Source organism: Tinamus guttatus, unplaced genomic scaffold (genome assembly GCF_059628265.1).
Source record: "Tinamus guttatus ecotype Peru unplaced genomic scaffold, ASM5962826v1 Tinamus_guttatus_pri_ptg000240l, whole genome shotgun sequence".
NCBI lineage: Eukaryota > Metazoa > Chordata > Aves > Tinamiformes > Tinamidae > Tinamus > Tinamus guttatus.
Genome location: NW_028288774.1, coordinates 3,580,830 through 3,600,016, shown reverse-complemented (window position 1 = coordinate 3,600,016; position 19,187 = coordinate 3,580,830). Strand labels below are relative to the sequence as shown.

At 40.4% G+C, this 19,187-nt stretch overlaps 1 protein-coding gene and 1 long non-coding RNA gene across 2 annotated transcripts in view; one reads left to right on the top strand and one right to left on the bottom strand.

Annotated features, from left to right (window-relative positions):
• LDLRAD3 (low density lipoprotein receptor class A domain containing 3) overlaps positions 1 to 10,510 on the top strand; it is a 96,115-nt gene extending 85,605 nt beyond the window's left edge. The window contains exons 5-6 of the mRNA XM_088525762.1: positions 7,070 to 7,415; positions 10,029 to 10,510. Of these exons, the coding sequence (XP_088381888.1) occupies positions 7,070 to 7,415; positions 10,029 to 10,290 (608 nt within the window). The 3' untranslated portion in view covers positions 10,291 to 10,510. The remainder of the gene's footprint in view (positions 1 to 7,069; positions 7,416 to 10,028) is intronic.
• LOC148594501 (uncharacterized) overlaps positions 1 to 19,187 on the bottom strand; it is a 427,754-nt gene that overhangs the window by 363,428 nt on the left and 45,139 nt on the right. The window lies entirely within an intron of this gene.

The window sequence follows — 19,187 nt, the reverse complement described above, 5'->3', positions numbered from 1 at the left end:
GGAATGAAGAGCTATTTACTTATTTTCTCTGCCCTTTGTGGCTTCCCCTATCCCTTGAGAGGATAGGGGAAGGTGCAGGTTGTGGTTTTGGAGCTATGGCTAGAACCAGGGGTACTCCCACTTGTCACTGGTCTTGGCAAGAGCACCAAGGGTTTCTTTGTCTTCAAAGAACACTTTTTTTTTTTTTTCTCCTCCTTTGCACCACAGTCTTGCTGAAGTTAAGTGTGGGCCACCATTCACGTGGTTCAAAAGACTTTTCTGTGGTGCTGCTACACAAAGCTTTTCTCCTGCAAAACAGGTTTAACTCATCAGCTAGGAGGGGAAGAAGAATATCAGAAACCCCGTGGAGCTTTCAGTGCGTTAGGCACTGAACAGCATCTTTCTGTCATAAGGTATTATCATGAGAAATGTATAATAGCTAATTTCTTGGCAGTTTCCTTGGTGGTCACAGCCCATTATCAAGAGGAAAAAAAGGGAAACAAGCGGAAGTAACTGAACTCTTTTTTAATAGTCTCCTCTTTAAATAAGAAAGGTCACCCTTTTTAATTCTCTCCAGGCTGTTGTGCATAGTTTCCATGCTGACTCTGGATTAATAATCAAATCACACCAGCCTCTTGGACTATCGTGTGTCCAGGAAGTGTTGCTTAGGTCAATGTCAGAGTGATCCTGAATTGCATTTTAGTAATGCTTTAATTTCCTCTCTGGCCTCTATCCAGTTGTCAAACCTGGACCTTTTGTTTCCATGCTTGATGGCAGATTTTGGTTTCTTGGGTTTTTACATTGCTGTCAAGTTAATTTTAGAACTTTGGTTTCCATGGCTACTGCTAAGTATTTCTTACTTCTCCACTTGTTTGCTCAGTTTGCTGCTCTGTTTTTTTCCTTTTCATTCTTTTTTTCCTTTTTCTTTTTTTACATTCATATTGTGCAGTATGAAGTGCACAGAATAATTATCCAACCTCGCAGAGATAAAAAGGAGGGCATGTGAGAGGTGAAGCTCTTGATCTCCAGCCTGATGACTCAGCTCTCAGCAGCTGCAGAGACTTGAAAGCACCACTCTCGTGACGCGCAGTCAGGGTGAGGGGTGTCGGCCAGCGAGGAAGACATGGGCAGCCTCTTGGGTCCAATGCACCATTGAACAAGACATGCTGAGAGTGCTTCTGATCCTGCTGACCAGTCTCGAGGGTTATCTGTGGCTCATTAGCTAGTTGTGTACATGGAGGCTTTCGTCTTAGCTTGCCTTTGGATTCTTTGGAACAACAGCTGTCAGCTTGTTCAGGATCTGTACAGTGCATAGTACAAGGAAATCCTATTTCATGACTGGAGTGCCAAGGTGCTACAGTAATAGCAATAATGCTGAAAATGTAGGGATGGATAAAAATTATCCATATCAGGATCTTCTATGCAGTTCAGGAAGGCATGAATTTCTTTTTAGTCTTGGAAAGGAATATGTGAAAACACAGCAGACACTGCTACTTAGACCTCTGATTAATATTTGAAATACTAATGCTTTTGAGGAAAATATATTTCTTGTCACTACTGGAAGAACTTGGGAGATCATTCTGAGAGCCGTTACAGACCGATAACTCTGGGACTGGTGGAACGAGAAGACTCAAAATGACCTTTCTGTATATAGTTTCTATCCCCTTTGAGAGTAACAGCAGTGCAGAATGCAGTAGCATAAAGGTTTTACATAAACTTTTTATCATGCTATCTCAAACATTTCTCAAAGAACAAGGTTGTTTTAAGTACTTGAGCATTTAAAGCAAATATGAAGATGCTTGGAGAAGGCAGAACAAATGAAATCTCAATCTGAAAAATGATATGAAACTCCATGAAGTCAGTGTGCTTTGCTTTCTGGACTGCATCTTGTTTGCAGCTTAATAAAAGAAAAAAAAAAAAGAAAAAAAGATAACTTGCTAGGACATTACGAGAATTAAGAGCACCTTGAAAGTCCAGTGCACAAGATCTATATAAGGTTTTTATAGCGGGACAAAAAGATGAGATATTCAAGAAATTTGGAGGCTTAGCTGGGTCCGCACTAACTACTACCACAGCTTCCAAAGTAACTAGTGTGCAAAGGTTCTGCTCCCGTGTATTGGATTTTTGTCATCTTTAACCTTCGGAGCTGCAGCTCTGCCCTTTAACCAATTAGAATTTAAATACGTTGTTACGGTAGCATCTTTGTTGGAGATGGGCCGTGACTTGTGTTCATTAGGGCTACAGATGTCTGCTCAGATTATCTATTTCAAAAGCTTTCTCTCTGATGAGCTGTGAAAAGCCAGACTTGAACAGAGGATTGCAAAAGATAAAATAATAGCCCCTCATCCCACTGTCTGACAAACTTAATGCCCTTGCTCTCAGATCTTTTTAAAAACTTGGAGGCAGCAGATTTATTCATGGTCAATAAGATAGCCCTCTGAGCACAAGCCATAATGTTTCCTTTATCGCTCCTTTCCTAAATTATTCACAAAGCTTTTTACACTCCAAAATCTCTGGTCTGCGAGTTCAGCATTTCCCAGGTAATAAGGTTTAATGGGCATAAGTGGCATTGATAAACTGTTTATACATGGTATGATTTGAAAACATGCATTTTTTTAAGTAAAAAAATATATATATATATACTCCATGAATTTAAGCAAAATTGGCCTGCCCACTCGTGTTTGGTGGGTTTTTTTTTTTTTTTTTGCTTTTTGTGTATGTAATATATTTATTGGTTCTTATACTTAATAGCAGAGTTTTCTAAACCTTCTTAGATAATACCTGCTACTTCTCGGAGATGATGGCTGAATTGCCAAGAAATTCAGTTCAGTGACTTCTGTGATGTGTAAATAAGTTACTGGAGCAGAACTAAAGAGTTGTGGCTTTTTCTTTCTGAACTAGCATTGCATTTCCAGCAAAAACTTGTCAAGTGCTAGAACATCTCATCTACTCCCTGTTACAATGTGCATAATTCATAGATGATCCTGGCATTCATAAAGTGTCTTAGCTGGCTTCCCTTCATTCCCTTCCCTATCTCCATTTGACTGTATGAAAGCCGGAATATTACATCTATGGGAAGCAGGAGTTTTCTCCTAGTCCAAAGCTTTCTGCTCAAATGCAAAGGCTTAGACATGACAGCACATTAAGAGAAAAGGACCATGTGTAACTCACTTTATTCAGCATATTACAAGTCCAGGAGCAGAGATCAGGCACTGAGAGGACATGGGAGCATAGACACCAGCTACATTACTTTCATCTGTTGTAGATTGGGTTTGTGGGCTTTTCTAGATAGGAGAGAAGATTAAGCTCAGACTTAGTCTTCCTTGGTTTAATTTACACCACAGCGAAGTAAAATACTGCTGCACTTCACCTGCAAGGAGGTTTTGCCAAGTGACCTTTTCTTAGCCAAGAAAACCTACCCCTAAGACAAGAATAAGTGGTGGTTTCAGTGATACTAGAGCAGGGTGTTTTTATGACAGCTGGATCTTTCTAGATAGGGAACCCTACCTGTCTATTCCTGTAGAGGGATCAAGTTTATGTATGTTTGTAAAGCCAGGGAACTGGATTATTTGTATGGGGAGAGAGTGTCTATGTGTCTGTGAAAAGTATTCACCATTGCTCCATGCTCAAGGAAGAATGTGTCAAGGATAAAACAAATTGCTTCTCCTATGCTAGACACATTTATACTCTTCATGCTCCATGTTAAAAATACAGCAGCTAGTAATAGCTGAACTGAAAGAGAAGCCAATTTAGTTCCCAAATGTGATAGAGTTGTATTAGTCACTTGGCAAAGCTGCATCAATTAGCACTGTTCAGTATGGTGCTAACGGCTTTGCTTCTGCTTGGGACATCTCCCCACAGAGCTATGTTCCCTTGGGTAAAAGTGTCCTTACTTTGCTCTTATTCTCAGAGATATAGTGCGCTAAATGAAATAAACCTGAAAACCTGAGAAGGAATAGAGAATTACTGATAAATACATTATGTTTTATTACATTCTCAACACATAAACATTCTCAAAGCTCCAAAATAGCACATTGACTGAGAACTTGCCCCAAATCTCTGTAAAATGGATAAGTCATTGTTGTTGTTGTGTGAAAAATAGCACAGAACTGAGAAAGCAGATGTTTCATTTGAGACCATACTTGATCTGGATAAACAGATTAACAGAATAAAGAGATTCCTCTTTATTTTGTTGAAACTGAAATACCTTATTCTTTCTTCAGAATTCTGGTTAACCTGTCTGGATATACAGAGGTTTTGATACAGGACATTTAAGAAGTTAGTCTAAACAGACACATAACGTGAAGTATTTTATAAAGAAGTTGATATACAATGCACTTCTCTCATTTTTCTTCCCTTTTAATAAAGATAGAGATTATTAAGAGAAAGGATTGTGCTGCTTCATGGTGATCCCATGGAAACCAATTAAGTCTTATGAGGTCTGCAGAGGCATCCTGTTCTCAGCCTTCTGCCAACATGTGGTTACTAGTGAGCCAAACTGAATGGAAGATTTGACCTATTTTACTGGGCCCTCATAAGATACTTTCTTGCACTGCAGAATTACAGGTAGTGGTATTCATTTAGGGATCATTTCTTGCCATTAAATTTACTAATGTTTACATTAAGATGATCTGTTTGTCACTGTACTCTGCAGACTGGCGCTTATCTAACTTATGTGACATGAAGTCACCCCTCTCCTGATAGATTTGGGGAGGGTATTGGAGAAGCCATTGCAGAACATGATGAGCTGTAATTAAACTTACTAATACAGTGCCATACACTGTATGGCACTGTCTTCCCTTCTGCCCAGCACAACTGCTGGGGGAGAGGAATTTAGCAAGGAGTCTCGCTGAGCTCTGGCAGGAGGGATCAGGGAAGCTGTGATGATTTCTGGTGTGCATGGCCTGCAGCTGGCCTACAAAGCAGTACTTTGGTTGCACTGGCATCATTGGTAAAACACATTCTCTAAGGGCAACGGTTTTGTTTTGTATTCAGTAACAGGGCCAGTAACTGTGGGGTTTTTTTGTTTTGTTTTTGTACAGTTTTGTACAGTTTTTCTTTTCCGCCCATCTCAGCCCCTTTTTAAAAGGGAATACTTCAAAGTAAAGGCTTTAAATTCCATTCTCATACCCAAATAATGGGGACATTGTTTTTAATGATGCTGTCGAACGTGGTTTTGTGTGTCACTGTGAAAGTGAACTAACAAGAGTAAATATTGACAGAAATGCCCTAGCAGTCTTGATGCAGAGCAATGAGTGATTCAGGAAAGCTCTTCCATTCTCCCAGAAACAGTCTATATATGCTTTATTTTATATATAGATTTTCGTAAGTGACTCAGTTGCTGTTCTAAGCTGTCAAAAAGTGGTTTTGACTGATAGGTGAAAGAAAGGAAAGTTGTACACTAGGATTTATTTTACCAGCCTTCTGTAGTAGGGAATGAAGAATTGGATGGATGGACCTTCTTTAATTGTGTGGATTGGGGCGGGGCAGGGGAGGGCAGTCGGGGCTTGTTTTTGTTTTGTTTGTTTTAGCCAGCCTTTTTTTGTTTCTGCTTTAGGCAGCTGAATGTCTTGTATTGTACTAGAACAACGTTTTTATTTTTGAAGCTAAATAAAACCCAGAGGATTTTTTTTCCGAAGAAAAACAATGTTGAAAGGTTACAGGACCTTGTGAGCAGGGTGCAGGAATGGAGTGAGGAGAACATCTTGCCGCTTGTTGTTTTGGCATGACCCAAAGCGTGACCAAGTCACATTAGTGGGTGTGCATGGGTGTCATTTTGCTTCTCTGAGTCCCCTTCCCCCTTTGCATTTTAATGTCTTTTTATTCTTTTTTTTAATTATTCTTATTTATTTATTTATTTATTTATTATTTCGATGCAGCTCAAAATCCAATCACATGTCTTTATTCCACCACTTATTTGTTTCCCTGGACCCAGAGCCTGGTTATGAATTTGTTCTCCTATTTCATGACTCTAGATAAATCTTATCTTTGCTTCTTTTACAATATTTGGTAACTTTGCCAATTCTTAAGTGCCTCTACAACTCAAATATTGACTATATGCTGTGTGAAGTATCTCTTATCTGGCCTTTCTCATCATCAGTCATCCCTGAAATACTGTTTAAAGTCATGGAGTCATGGTTCTGCTCCTTTTCCTTACCACTTAATTATTATTTCCAACCATGTCAAGTTGAAGCTCACTTATGGTCTTCCATGGCCTCAGCCTAGCTCATTTTTGCCTCTTTCTCATCTTGTCCTGTCCTATCCCTTTTTTTTTTTTTCCTTCCCCCTCAAGCTTTAGGGTGAGAGGGCTGCATGTTTACTGTTCACTTGCTTGCCTATACTTTTTGTTTTTAAGTTTTCTCATCTTTTATGAACATCATGTCCATCAGGCTTACATCCCCATTTTTGCCTGCAGTTCGAACATTTTTCCTTCTTTGAATTTTTTCTAGCAGAAACCCCTCTGATCAATAAACTTTCAAATAACCACTCTTAGCTGCTTAGCTGAGCAGCCTTTTTTTTTTTTTTTTTTTTTTGGCCTGCTGCCCTTCTTTTGGGCTGTGAGATCTCTGGAGCAGAGGATCCAGCTGCTGGCTTTCATGAAGAGCTCCCTGTAAACTTGGACTGCTCTGGAAAGTATCATTAAAAGTAAAGATCAGGCCTTTCCTTTCTCTGCTTCTGGTATGTTTTGCCAAATGTCGTTTAAGGTACTGTGCTTACGCCTTAGAACTGGGTGCTCTCAGGTGTGAGGGGTGGGGCAAGTTAGGATTGATAGGTAGGAATGTGGGAGAAATAAAACACATGCACTATCATAAGATTACTACGCTGTGCATCCTCCTCTTTCTCACTTTCTGTCTCTACCTATCTTTTGAGGATATCTGCTCTAGGCATGTATTGCAGCTGAAGAGTAACTTGCCAACCAATATCTGGTTTGCATGTTTGTGGTTTTAATAAGCTAATTTTCCACAGTCCAGAAGAAGAAAGGAATCTGCTGTCACACAGTCCATTAGCAAAACACAGCCTTATAACAGCCTTTCAAATTTTGTATCGAAAAAATCTCAGACTTCCTTTTTTTTTTTTTTTTGTCTTGCAGAGGCAGGCAGCGGTCAAGATTACGTGACCTCAGAAAATCAGCTACTCTACTACCCTAGTATTACCTATGCTATCATTGGTAGCTCTGTCATTTTTGTACTTGTGGTGGCCTTTCTTGCCTTGGTTCTGCATCACCAAAGAAAACGCAACAATCTCATGACCCTGCCTGTGCATCGACTCCAGCACCCAGTGCTGTTGTCCCGCCTGGTGGTCCTCGATCATCCACACCACTGCAGTGTTACTTACAACGTCAACAACGGCATCCAGTACATGTCCAACCAGGCCTACCACAGGCCAGTGGATTTGGATTCTCCACCATCCTATTCAGAGGCTGTGCTGGACCAAAGGTATGTACAGGAGCTAATTCTGTTTTCACCAAACCTTAAAGCTACAATTTGCAGCTCTTGGAATTTGTGCTTCTACTTCCCAGTTATCTTTGCTATTGTTTTGGATGAAGGTGTTGTATGGCAGTTCTGTCAGTTGCATGAAAGCCAATCTGGGCAGTCTTTTTTCATAACTCCTCCTGCATATGAAAAATTCAAAGTCCATGGGATCCCTTTCTGATTACTGGTATTAAAGGGATGGATTTTAGATGAACTTCAGCCAAACTGTCTTAGTGCTAGCAGTGCATGGGCATGGCAGGAGTATGGGAAAAAATATATCACTTCTCTAATCGTGAAATCCTGTGCCAGTATGGAATCAAAACATGAAAAATATATTTGCACTTTTTCCAGAAGACAGCTAGGTTACAAATGTTACTATTTAAAAATCTTAAAAATTATGACAGAGCTCAGAGGGTGGTGATCAGCAGTGCAGGGTCTAGTTGGAGGCCTGTAGCTAGCGGGGTCCCCCAGGGGTCAGTCCTTGGTCCAGTCCTGTTCAATTTATTCATCAATGACCTGGATGAAGGCACAGAGTGCTCCCTCAGCAAGTTTGCTGATGATACCAAACTGGGAGGAGTAGCCGATACCCCAGAGGGCTGCGCTGCCATCCAGAGGGACCTGGACAGACGGGACAACTGGGCGGTGAAAAACTCCATGAAATTCAACAAGGCCAAGTGCAAGATCCTGCACCTGGGGAGGAATAACCCCAGACACCAGTACAGGCTGGGGACCGACCTTGTGGAGAGCAGCTCTGCAGAGAAAGACCTGGGTGTCATGGTGGACGACAAGTTGACCATGAGGCAGCACTGTGCCCTCGTGACCAAGAAGGCCAATGGGATCCTGGGGTGCATTAAGAAGAGCGTCTCCAGCAGGTCGAGGGAGGTGATCCTGCCCCTCTACTCAGCCCTGGTGAGGCCGCATCTGGAGTATTGTGTCCAGTTCTGGGCTCCACAGTACAAGAGGGATGTGGAGCTGCTGGAGAGAGTCCAGCGCAGGGCTACAAGGATGATCAGGGGCCTGGAACATCTGCCCTATGAGGAGAGGCTGAGGGAGCTGGGCCTGTTCAGCCTGGAGAAGAGAAGGCTGAGAGGAGACCTGAGCAGTGTCTAGAAGTACCTCAAGGGAGGCAGTGAGGAGGATGGTGCTGGCCTCTTTTCAGTGGTGGCCACCGACAGAACTAGAGGAAACGGCCAGAAACTGAAACACCAAAAGTTCCACAGGAGCTTGAGGAAAAAATTCTTGACAGTGAGGGTGACAGAGCCCTGGAACAGGCTGCCCAGAGAGGTTGTGGAGTCTGCTTCTCTGGAGATCTTCCAAACCCGCTTGGATGCCGCCCTGTGCCACGTGCTCTAGGTGACCCTGCGTGTGCAGGGGGGTTGGACTAGATGACCTCTAGAGGTCCCTTCCAGCCTTAAGCATTCTATGATTCTATGACATATCTTGGTGGTCAAAAGTAATGTCTACATTTCTTGCATCAAGAAGTCATGTACTCATGACTCCTTCCCCAGCAGAGGAAGAAAGGCCACTGTAGAATGCAAAGAGCTGTTCTAATTCTAAATAGCTGAAAGTGCAAACTTTTGTGGGTAGGCATGGTTTAGATCATGTTGTTTTTTGTTTTATTTGTAAATAATTAACCTTTATTTTAACCTATATCTATAAACTCTTCCTGAGCAGAGCTAGTAGACTGGCATCCTCCCAGCATTAAAAGGGGCACGGCGTGACTTTTCATGGTCCAGATTGTTCACTGTCACTCTGTCAGTATTCTTCAACATGAACTCTGACATCTAAGAAACGTAGTAAAATATTTACATTCCTGTTCTCTGCTGCATTTGGCAGCTGCTTCCTTTGTCTTGACGTTCATGCTTGATAATAATAATATCTTTTCATTAGAAAATGATCAGCTGTCCAGTTTGTAATTACTCCTTACCTGATTGGCACCACCATCAGCAGCCTCAGAGCTAATTGTTTCCAAAACCTTTTATCAGTCTGCTAAAGCTCTCAGTTTATTCTCAGAAGCAGTAGTAGTTTTCTGGAAGCCAGTACTCATCTTGTCTGTGTATACTTGGTGCTTGCTCTGCGTAAGATATTATGACAACAGAAGCGCTTTGTCTTTTGAAGAATTCAGTTCGTTTATTAATAGACTGGAGACCATTAACCTCTCTTACTTAATGGAGATTTCCTCAGAGCTTTCCTATGTTCACATCATTATATAAAGGTGTAAATTCACCTTTTTTCTTTTGAAACGCTTTCTCAGATGGTGTTCATGTTACTCATGAAGAAATCTTACAGCTGCCTTTGAGGGAAAGGTGAGATTTGTCTGGCAATGCATACTCATGAAAATTGTACTGTGAAATGTTCAGCAGGATGTATTCAGCTATGTTATGTCTTGAAATCTTGTTACCTGGTGGTAGTGGTGTGGATGTTTTCCAAACGTAGTTAGGGCTCTTTGAGATCCTTGTTTAAAAAAGCCAACAAATACTGCTCACACTGTTCAGAACTGAAAAACACTGTACTTGTTTCCATATGTCCATATGTTTCCATATGGAGTAACCTCTTACTATCTTGTATGTCTTACAGCAGGCCACCTTGGTTTGACCTTCCTCCACCCCCTTATTGTTCTGAATCTGAATCCCCCAATCAGACAGACCTTCCTCCTTATCACTCTCGGACGGGGAGCTTGGTGAGCACCGATGCCACCATGATGGGAAGCCCTGTGGGCAGCCAGGGCAGTCGGACAGGAGGTGTCCATGACACTGCAGACTGCCGCAGGATTCTTCTCGACGAGACAGCTGGCCAAAGCGACTCTCTGGTCAACCCTCTTGCTGAACGGGAAGTGTAACTGCTCTGCTGTTTGCGATGGGCCGAAAGGGATTTACTGTTTCAGACTAACTAACTGCAAATTAAACCATATAGACTTTAGGTGAGCATGTGCCTGAATGATGACTTGATTTGAATCCAGACTTCATTGATAATTGGATTCAATGTTTTAGGCTTAATGAAGATCAGAGTCATGAGGACTAAATCTAGAGTCACATCAGCTCTCTACAAAATTCCTGCAAGCATGTTCTGATTTAGAACAGCTAAAAAAAAAGTCCTGCGTTGAAGACCAAGTCTAATATATTTCTGGGAATATTTACTGTATATGAATGTATATATGTGCATGTGTATAATATATACAGATTTTGCAGACAAAAACTATGCCAGAAGAAGAACTCCTATTCTCAGACATACTCTTGTCCTGCCTACCGGTGAATCATTTCTTCTTACTGCCTGATGCCAACTGGTGGTCACTGAAGCGCCAGAGAGACAGTCTTTCAGCTTGGAGGTCAGACACCCAATGCTAACCCACTGGCAGTGCTCATATTGCAGAGAATGTCCCACTTGACCCTTCTCTCTCTGGATTGGAACATTATCACTGTGAATGTAATTTTCAAAGATTTTAAGCTTGAGAGGATACAACAAGTCTCTTGCTGGACAAATAAGTTTTATTTTTCCCAAATGCTAGTAACTAGGCCAAATTAGCATGGTTTTTCTCAGGAATACCACAAAGGTTGGCTCATCTGTCAAACTTCAAGGCTTTACATGGAAGCACTGAAGCTTCTCAAAAAACCAGCGCAAGGCTTCTTTTCAAGCATGACAAAACAACTTTGCTCCTTGTGTTTCTTCTCAAAAATAGAGAAACTATTTCAGCTAAACTTGAACACCAAAACCAGCCTGAGGCAAACACCCATCATGGAAAACTTCATTGTGGATGACAAACTTGTTATTGCTGTAAATAATTGAAAGGAGGTCATGTAGTTAAAGGTGTTGGGCTATGTGCTTGTCATAACTGTCTACAGTGCATATACATAACATACATGCATGGATACACATATTTAATACTGTGTATGTGTATATGCAAATAGCATCATGTTACATAGTTTTATTTTATATTTGTACCTTATAACTCTGAAATTTCAAATTTTCTCATATAGAAATTTCATTCTTTTATACAGTTAGCTATTATTCATGTTCGTTGGTTGAAATCAAATTGCTGCATAAAGAAGATTTTTTTTTTCCTATCTTAATTCTTGGAGCATTCTCATGTGAAATGTTTCAGTGCACAATTTTGAATTGCCCTTGTGAAATCAACTCAGATGTAAAGGTATTGAGAGTGGCAAGAACTAAGGTAAGCTGTGAATTTAAGAATTTAAGTGCTACTGTGTTGCTGTGCTTGTGCGTAGTGTACAGAGAGGAGTGCAGTGTCTTTCTCTTGTTCAAAAAGAAACTGATCTTGAAAATTATTTGTATTTGCCTGTTAGACACCTTTCCCACTTCAGTCATATAACGAACAGTGTCATTGTACTGGCCTTGCAGGAAAGAAGTTGATCTTCCCCAACACCTCCTCTTTTCTCTTTCATCATATTCCTAGGGCAGTCCCCTTCCCCCAAGGGTTATGTGCTCAGAATCAAGCCTGAGCTGCATGTGGGCAGCAGAGTGGCCCAAGTTAGGTCTCAGTTGTCACCCTTTGTAGCTCAGTTGGTTTTGTGCTCCTTGCTCCTCTCTGCATCGGGAGGTCACTGCTGTAAGAGGCAGAGACCAGGTGGATTTTGCAAGCGTAGGGTGTTCTAGCAGCTGGTATGGTAGGGAGCACTGCAACACTCTAGCAGTAATGGTCTTTGCTCACCCTGGAAGCAAATTTTCAACAACCTTGCCTTATAGGCTTGGCAGCCTAAGCTAAGTGAAGGTGCTGGTATGTAGTTGTAAACCTGCTCACAAGATTGGGTCAGATTCGTCCTTAGTGGGAGCTCAAGGAATGTGCTTATGCCATTTTGCACAAAATGGGATTTGTTAATTAACTGCTCACTCCATACAACCTCATAGACAGACTCGTCATTGTCACATAGTAGATAGACATTCTTTATTTTGCAAGTAGGTTTAATTCAAGCATATAGCTGAGTTAACAGGGAAGCTGGATGCTGAAGGGTGTCCTGTGGGCATTAAACCCTGCAGGCCTCCTTTCCTTACGATATGCTCAGCCTACCAGAGCTGCATAGTACAGTATCAGAATTACTTTTAACATTTTTGTATTGTGTTTTTAAAACATTCTATAAAACATTTTAAACTGTTCTGAAAGGTTTAACTTTCATTTAAGTTTCATTTCATGCCTTTATACTTTAAGATAAATTATAGAAGATTTCAAAGTAGTTTCATTATACTTTTTTTTTTTTTTAAAAGGAAAAAAAAAAAAAGTAGCCTGCAGCTATATTAGTGAAACTAAGCCATTGTGTCCAGTGTAGCTTTCATGGTACATATCCCTCATGCAAGCCTTCCAGGAACCGCCTTTAACTCATGTTTCCTGAGATGCCAGGGTATGACTAAACCAAATACGCATTTGCCTGTAGCATCTGAAAAACACTGCCTTTTTTGTTAGGAAAAAGGAGACCTAGCTACCCCTTCAGCATTCTATGTCAGTCACTGTCACATGTGTACATACATATATATATATATAAAATTAATCTTTCAAGTTGTATATATTCACGTAACTTTTGCATTAAGATAATCCCTTGGGACTTTACCACAAAAAAAAAAATTCTAAATGGTATGACATTTTCCCTTCCAGCTAAGGATGTATTTATCTTTTGTATAGGAAAATTCTGTTTTTTGTGTGTGTTTGTTTTGTTCTTTTGTTTTTTTGAGAATGGGAGATCTAAAATGAAATTGTGCCTTTCTGATTGAATGTTGATGAGCAAGGGGATGGAAAGGGAGGCTTGTAACAGGATTTTGGAGGGGGGTGGGAGGGTGACACATCATTGACTGGAGATCCAAAAAAAGAAACAATTCTTGTCTTCCTTTTTGTTGTTACTTATGGGGACCATTGAACTTTGCGGAGTACAAAAGTTCAGTATCTGCCTCCAAAAAAAGATGCTAAAACTTGATGGAGGGTGTTCATCTTACTGCAGTTTTCTGGTATGTGAAACAGATTTTCTAGCTAGTTTATTTAGAAAATGCTCTGTTCATAACATGTCACTTTCCAGTAGTGTTAATACAGCGTTATACTGCATTATTCAGCAGAATCTGTGGAAAATGGTGGTAGTGACAACAGGGCTGATGGAATTAAATATTTAATTGAAAAACCTGCAGTTCCTTGATCTTCAGCTTGTAAGGTTGAAGTTAAATGTTCGCGAAATAACTTGCAGTAGGCTTTCTTTTCAGTAGCTGATAAAGTTGGAATAAGTCGTTCTGTTGTTTGCAATTGCTCAACCTTTTAGTTTGAGGTGTCTCCTCCGGGATCTTTCCTTTGTATCTAGTATGTAAGCAAGTGCTTGTTCTTTTAAAAGATTCATTTTTACAGAAGTAAAATTGATGAAAGTTTCCTCTGGAGTCAAATTTGGTTTCTATATCTGTGTTGAATCACGACCAGAGTAATTAATAGCTCTGCTGTTTTTTTTGAATGTCAGTAACCTCGACTGAAGTCACCAAGTGCTGTGTATATTAAAACTAGGGCATTAGTGAATGCAACTGATAATAAACTGAAGTTGCTTGCAAGTCAAATTACAATTTACTTCTCTGGTATTGTGCTAATGGAAAACTGGCTGTAATGTTTTTAAAAGAGAGCCTGTGAATAATTTTCTCTGCTGTTGTCTGCAGTGACACATACGACAACACTGACTGCATGGCAATTTTTAAATAGTTCTGCATTCATTCTTCTTCTAAGTCAAATCAATTTTATTTACACCACTTCACTTTGATACAGCTAATAGGGCCCTTGTGATAGATTCAGGAGTTGGGTGGAGGAATGAGATGATGACTCGTATTTTAATTAATGCAGTAGCTTGTTAATCTTGTGTGCTTTACTTTTTAGACATCTTAGAAAAGACAAATGGTTTTAGTAGATAAGAAAAAACTATTAACGATGAAAAGGATAGGGACAGTGATTCTGAATTTAGTTTTTAATGAATATTTAAAATTGTTTAAATAATGGAAGAATTTGATGCTGTATTTTTAGAATGGTTATCCAATGGCACAAAAAAGTATGCTTTTTTTTTAACTATTGTTTGTCAGAAGCTACTTGGAATATAGTGCCTGAAACTAAATTGCAAGACAAGTGCTTTTCTTGCGGTTTCTGCTGAATCTTAAATATTTTGTATTAACATAAGTCTATATCAAACTTATGGACTAAAATTTACGGACTACGACTGCAGAAAATTTGAATACCATGCAGGGCTCCGCCTGAATGTATCCTGCTATAGGACTGTGGCCTTTGGTTTTCCTTTTTGTTTGTTCCTGATTTCAGGGGTTCTTGTCAACTTGAAATTGAGATGTTATGTAAGAGCTTTAAGGGAGGTTGCGCGTTGAAGACCAACCTTGTCTTAAACTTTTGTAAACTGGAAATCTTCAAAAATGTATTCCATATTCCCGAATAAAGTTGTCATTTTAATACTGTTCACAAAAGAGGATGTTCCCTGTCATATGAAGTCTCTATTTTTGTTATAGCAGCTTCCTACAGTAGGTTTTTACAGCCTCTTTTGCATTCAATATTAAGCTTTGTTGAATTTGTGTGGGGTCTTAAACTGTTTTGTTTTTAAAGGTAATAATGGAGAGACAAATACAGGTAAAAAATACTGATGTATATGCCTATACATCCTTCTGCAAATGCAAACTGCCTGTTTCTGAATTTTTGTTTTTTGTCCTCCCATTTGGCTTGTGCTCTGTGAAAGAAGGCATCTAAAGCAATCCTGTTTTCTTGTCATTTGCATGGTAGCAAAAACTCCAGAGACTTCAGCAGAGACTGGAATGGTGCTGGGTGCTGCAGGTGGATTTACTAGCAGAGCTAAAGGGCCTTGGGTTCCCCCAAGCATTGGCTTGTACCTCCTTCCCTCCTGCCTGCCTCCTGCTTTCCCCCCACTTGCATTCCCTTCCGTGCCTGTTTATCTCCAGCACCTGGTGCACGTGCCAGACACTTGAGCCATGATCACTTTGTGGAGAGCCTGTGTCTGGCCGAAGTGCCGGCCAGGCTCTTCCCTAGCATGTGCCTGGCATGGGCACCACTGTTATGTCCCTCAGGTGGCCTAGACTTCCTTCCACCAGATTTATATATGGGCCATGACCATTCCTCCTGTGTCCATATGTCATTAGAGACAGTCCTGTCACTCAAAGGCATAGTGTTAGGAAATTATCATTACTAAGTTATTTTGAAGACTAAGAAATATAGGTCCAAATATTATACCTAAATATTTCCATCTGGAAAAGAGATTGACATACTTCACTTCCATGGCTCCTCTCTACTTGCTAGCTTAGCTCATTGCAAAGACTTGTCAGCTTTATCATCATCCTGGTTAATTAAGTCACGTACTGTCATCTGAATGCTCAGATGGTATGCTTTGTCTCACACTGGCAACCTTCCCCCAAATAAATAGCTGTGGATTCAGAATTCACCCCACCATCAAAGGGAAAAGGAGCTGTTGACACTGCCACAAAGCGTTCACTGCAGGAGAGAGTGCTGAAGTCCCAGAACTGGTGTATTCAGTCATGTCCCAGCAAGGGCTAAGCCTGAGAAATGTTGATTCAGGAGACAGACACTTATGAAAACAAATAGTGCACTCTCCAGCTAAGCTTTCTGGTTAATCACTTTTATTTTCTCTGCTTCTAGCTTGTTTAAAGATATTAATTTTTACACCTTAAAAATTAAATGTGCATTTTATTTCAGGGGTGATTTCTAAGCACAACGTATTTCCTTGCTGATTGGGTAAGCAGCCTCCCACTTGTTCAACCTCAGTTATCTATCAGTCAGGGAGCTAAGAGGTTTTTTGCTTTTTGGGGAGATCTAGTCCAAAATGATGTGCTGTTATTAATGGAAGCAAAGGCGCCTTCATGTGGAAATTCACAGCCTTTCAAGTGTGTTTTTCAAAGTAAAGTTCAGAGTTTGCATATTACATAAAGCACTTTGGAAAAGTACTGAATTAATATCTCTGAGAAGTTAACTTTTCTGTTTATCCACAAAACATAGTATGAATAACACTGAAATTTGATTCTCTACTTCCAAAATCCTGCCAAGTCCATTCCTTACAGCTCTGTGGGGGGCACTGCTGCAGATGAATAGGTCGTGCAGCTTGTGGCCCGTCCAGTCCTTAGTATTTCTGTGGAAGCTGACACTGTGGTTTAGTGGTACAATTGCTTTGGTGTTGGATCCTGTGCAGGAGACTTTTCTCACTGAGAACTGATTTGAGACTATCAAATCCTATATTCTGCCCAACAGCTGCCCTAAAGTTTTGTTAGCAAATCACCTAAGGTTAATCCATATCACTAACCTTTATCTTAAAAGTTTCATAGCCCATGACTTGATACCACAGCCTGAAACTCTTCAATTTAAGCCATGGCTATTTCTCAGCACCAAAGAACAAACACCTTCATTAATGTAAAAACAATAGGGTTGACAGGTCCAGTCTGACCCAAAGCAGCTTGCTGCCAGTGTCTGTCTGACCAAAGGAATGAGGAGTCTGTTCCATTTATTTGTAATACCTGGTGTTTCCTTGGCAAATATGAGTAATGTTGTGGCACAGTGATGTGCCAAGAAGTGTGATGTTTTATTTGACAGAGTAGATTTTTTTTTCTCATTTGTTTCTGAATCTCAGAGAATGCTATTTTCCCAGGAATGCTTCCACAGTAGAACTTGCTTGTACAGATGCAGAGGGAGGAAATTAAACTCGTTTCTTTGATATAAATACAATACATTAGGAGGTGGGGTTTTGTTGGTTATGTTTGTCTAAGTGTTACTATGTTTGAATGTATTTGAGGAGGAAAGTTAATTTTTCTTTCCAATTACAACTTCATCTTCTGTGACCACTGACTGTGCACTGGGAGGCCCAGTGGGAAGTGTGCTGTGCGATACACTCCAGAGGCAAACCACGTTCCTCATCCAGCTCCTGCTGTGGGCTCTTGTATGAGCAAAGAGAGCACCCAGGACTGCTGTGGCCTAGGAGTTATGCTTGAGACGATCACTTGGCCACAGAGATGGCTGCCAGATAGAGAGGTTAAATATTTTGTGCTATGTAGACGTACTCCCTTCTTTTGTTTTTCATGAGTCTGCTCTTTCTAAGTTGGGTTTTGTTTCCTTATTGCACCTGCTAAGCCCAAAGAAGAAATACTTAAATGCTCTATAATCCCTGCGCTTTCACACTACAGAGGCATTGCAGACATCTGGCTGTTTTTTTTAGCTATTCCTGTTTACCTAAATATAATGCAAAGTCAAAGGGCAAAATTCTGCATGCGTGCGTCGCTGTATTTGCTGCTATCCCTTGGCATCCTGTGCTAAACACAGATGTTAACAGAATCAATGAATTATCCAAAGTGGATTCGGAAAATGCTCTGCTTCAGAAGTAATGGCTGTGGCTTTAGTATCATCTTTCATGATGTCCTGTTAGATATGCTAGTTAAAATATAGATTGCATGAGATAAAAATCACACTTGAGCTTTTACAGGAGAAAAAGAAGGGGGGGGGGAGGGGGGGAGGAATATATATATATATATATATATATATATATATATATTTTTTTTAAAGAAAGAACACCTTGCCTCTCTGGGAGCTGCAGCTGCATTTCTTGGCAAAGGCAGTGTCCAGGAGCCTGTTGTCGGTGGTGACTGTTGCTAGCGATTCCGGCATCTTGAGCCCAGAGGCACCTGGGGCTGCCACCCACCATTGCAGCTGAAAGCAACGGCCCTTTGGGTTTGTGTGACACAACCGTGCCATCTGATCCCTCGGGACTGTGAAAATATTTCTGCACTCATTGTCACTTTCAGAAAACTAGATAGGGATCCTCTGGCTGCTTATCTGTACCTGCTACTATATGTACCCTACCAAAAAAAAAAATATATCCCTTATTTCTTTTATTGCTTGTACGGCTGGAGGAAGACTTGCCTTGTTTTGTAAGAAGGATCAATGGTGTCATGGAGAGACGTTGAGATTAATTCTAGGAATAACAGAACCTCTCTCTTCTGAGATCCAGCCTCCGATGCAGACATTTATAATTTTTTAAATCTATTCAAGTTTATAAAAATTTTGAAGTGAAAAAAAAAATGTTACTTGCAGATTTAAGAAAAAAAGACAGGAAACTCCTAAGCTGCAGAAAACTAGTTCTCTTGCTTTTTGTAAAAAAAAAAAAAAAAAAAAAAAGTCAAAAATTAGGGCACTGATATAATAGTAGACACAGATTTGAATTTTGTGCTTTCTTTTTCTCTAACCCTTGGGTACTTGTCTGCCTTATTTATACCTGCAGACTTATTGAACTAGTTATTCTGTGGTAAATCTTTGGAGGCTTCTGTTCTGCAGTAGGTTTCTTGGCTGGGACTCAGTGTTGTGTAGGTATTTCTGGAGGCTTCCAAAGGATCTGTAGACTGGCTGTTTCCCAGAAGGGTGCCAGGAGGTGCTGAAATTGGCTTGAAATTGAAGACGCAAACTCCATTTGGTGTGTGAGGATAGAGGTACAGATGCAGGGGCTGTAGGAAAACCTTGCCAGAAAACTAAAGCCAAGATTTTTTGCTTTATGCTCTATGGAAAGGGGAGGGGGGCGGAATTGAAGGGAGAAATGTCATTTTGCCCCAGAGCAGAGTAGGTAGCCCAAGGTGATATGTGGAACTACAGAGAAAAGAGAGCAACCTGGCTGCCTTTTATGCAGGCATTTGAAAAATGAGCTCGAAATTGTGCTTTGAAGGGTGGCTTGGTAATACTGTTAAATAAATAAATAAAAGTTCTACTTT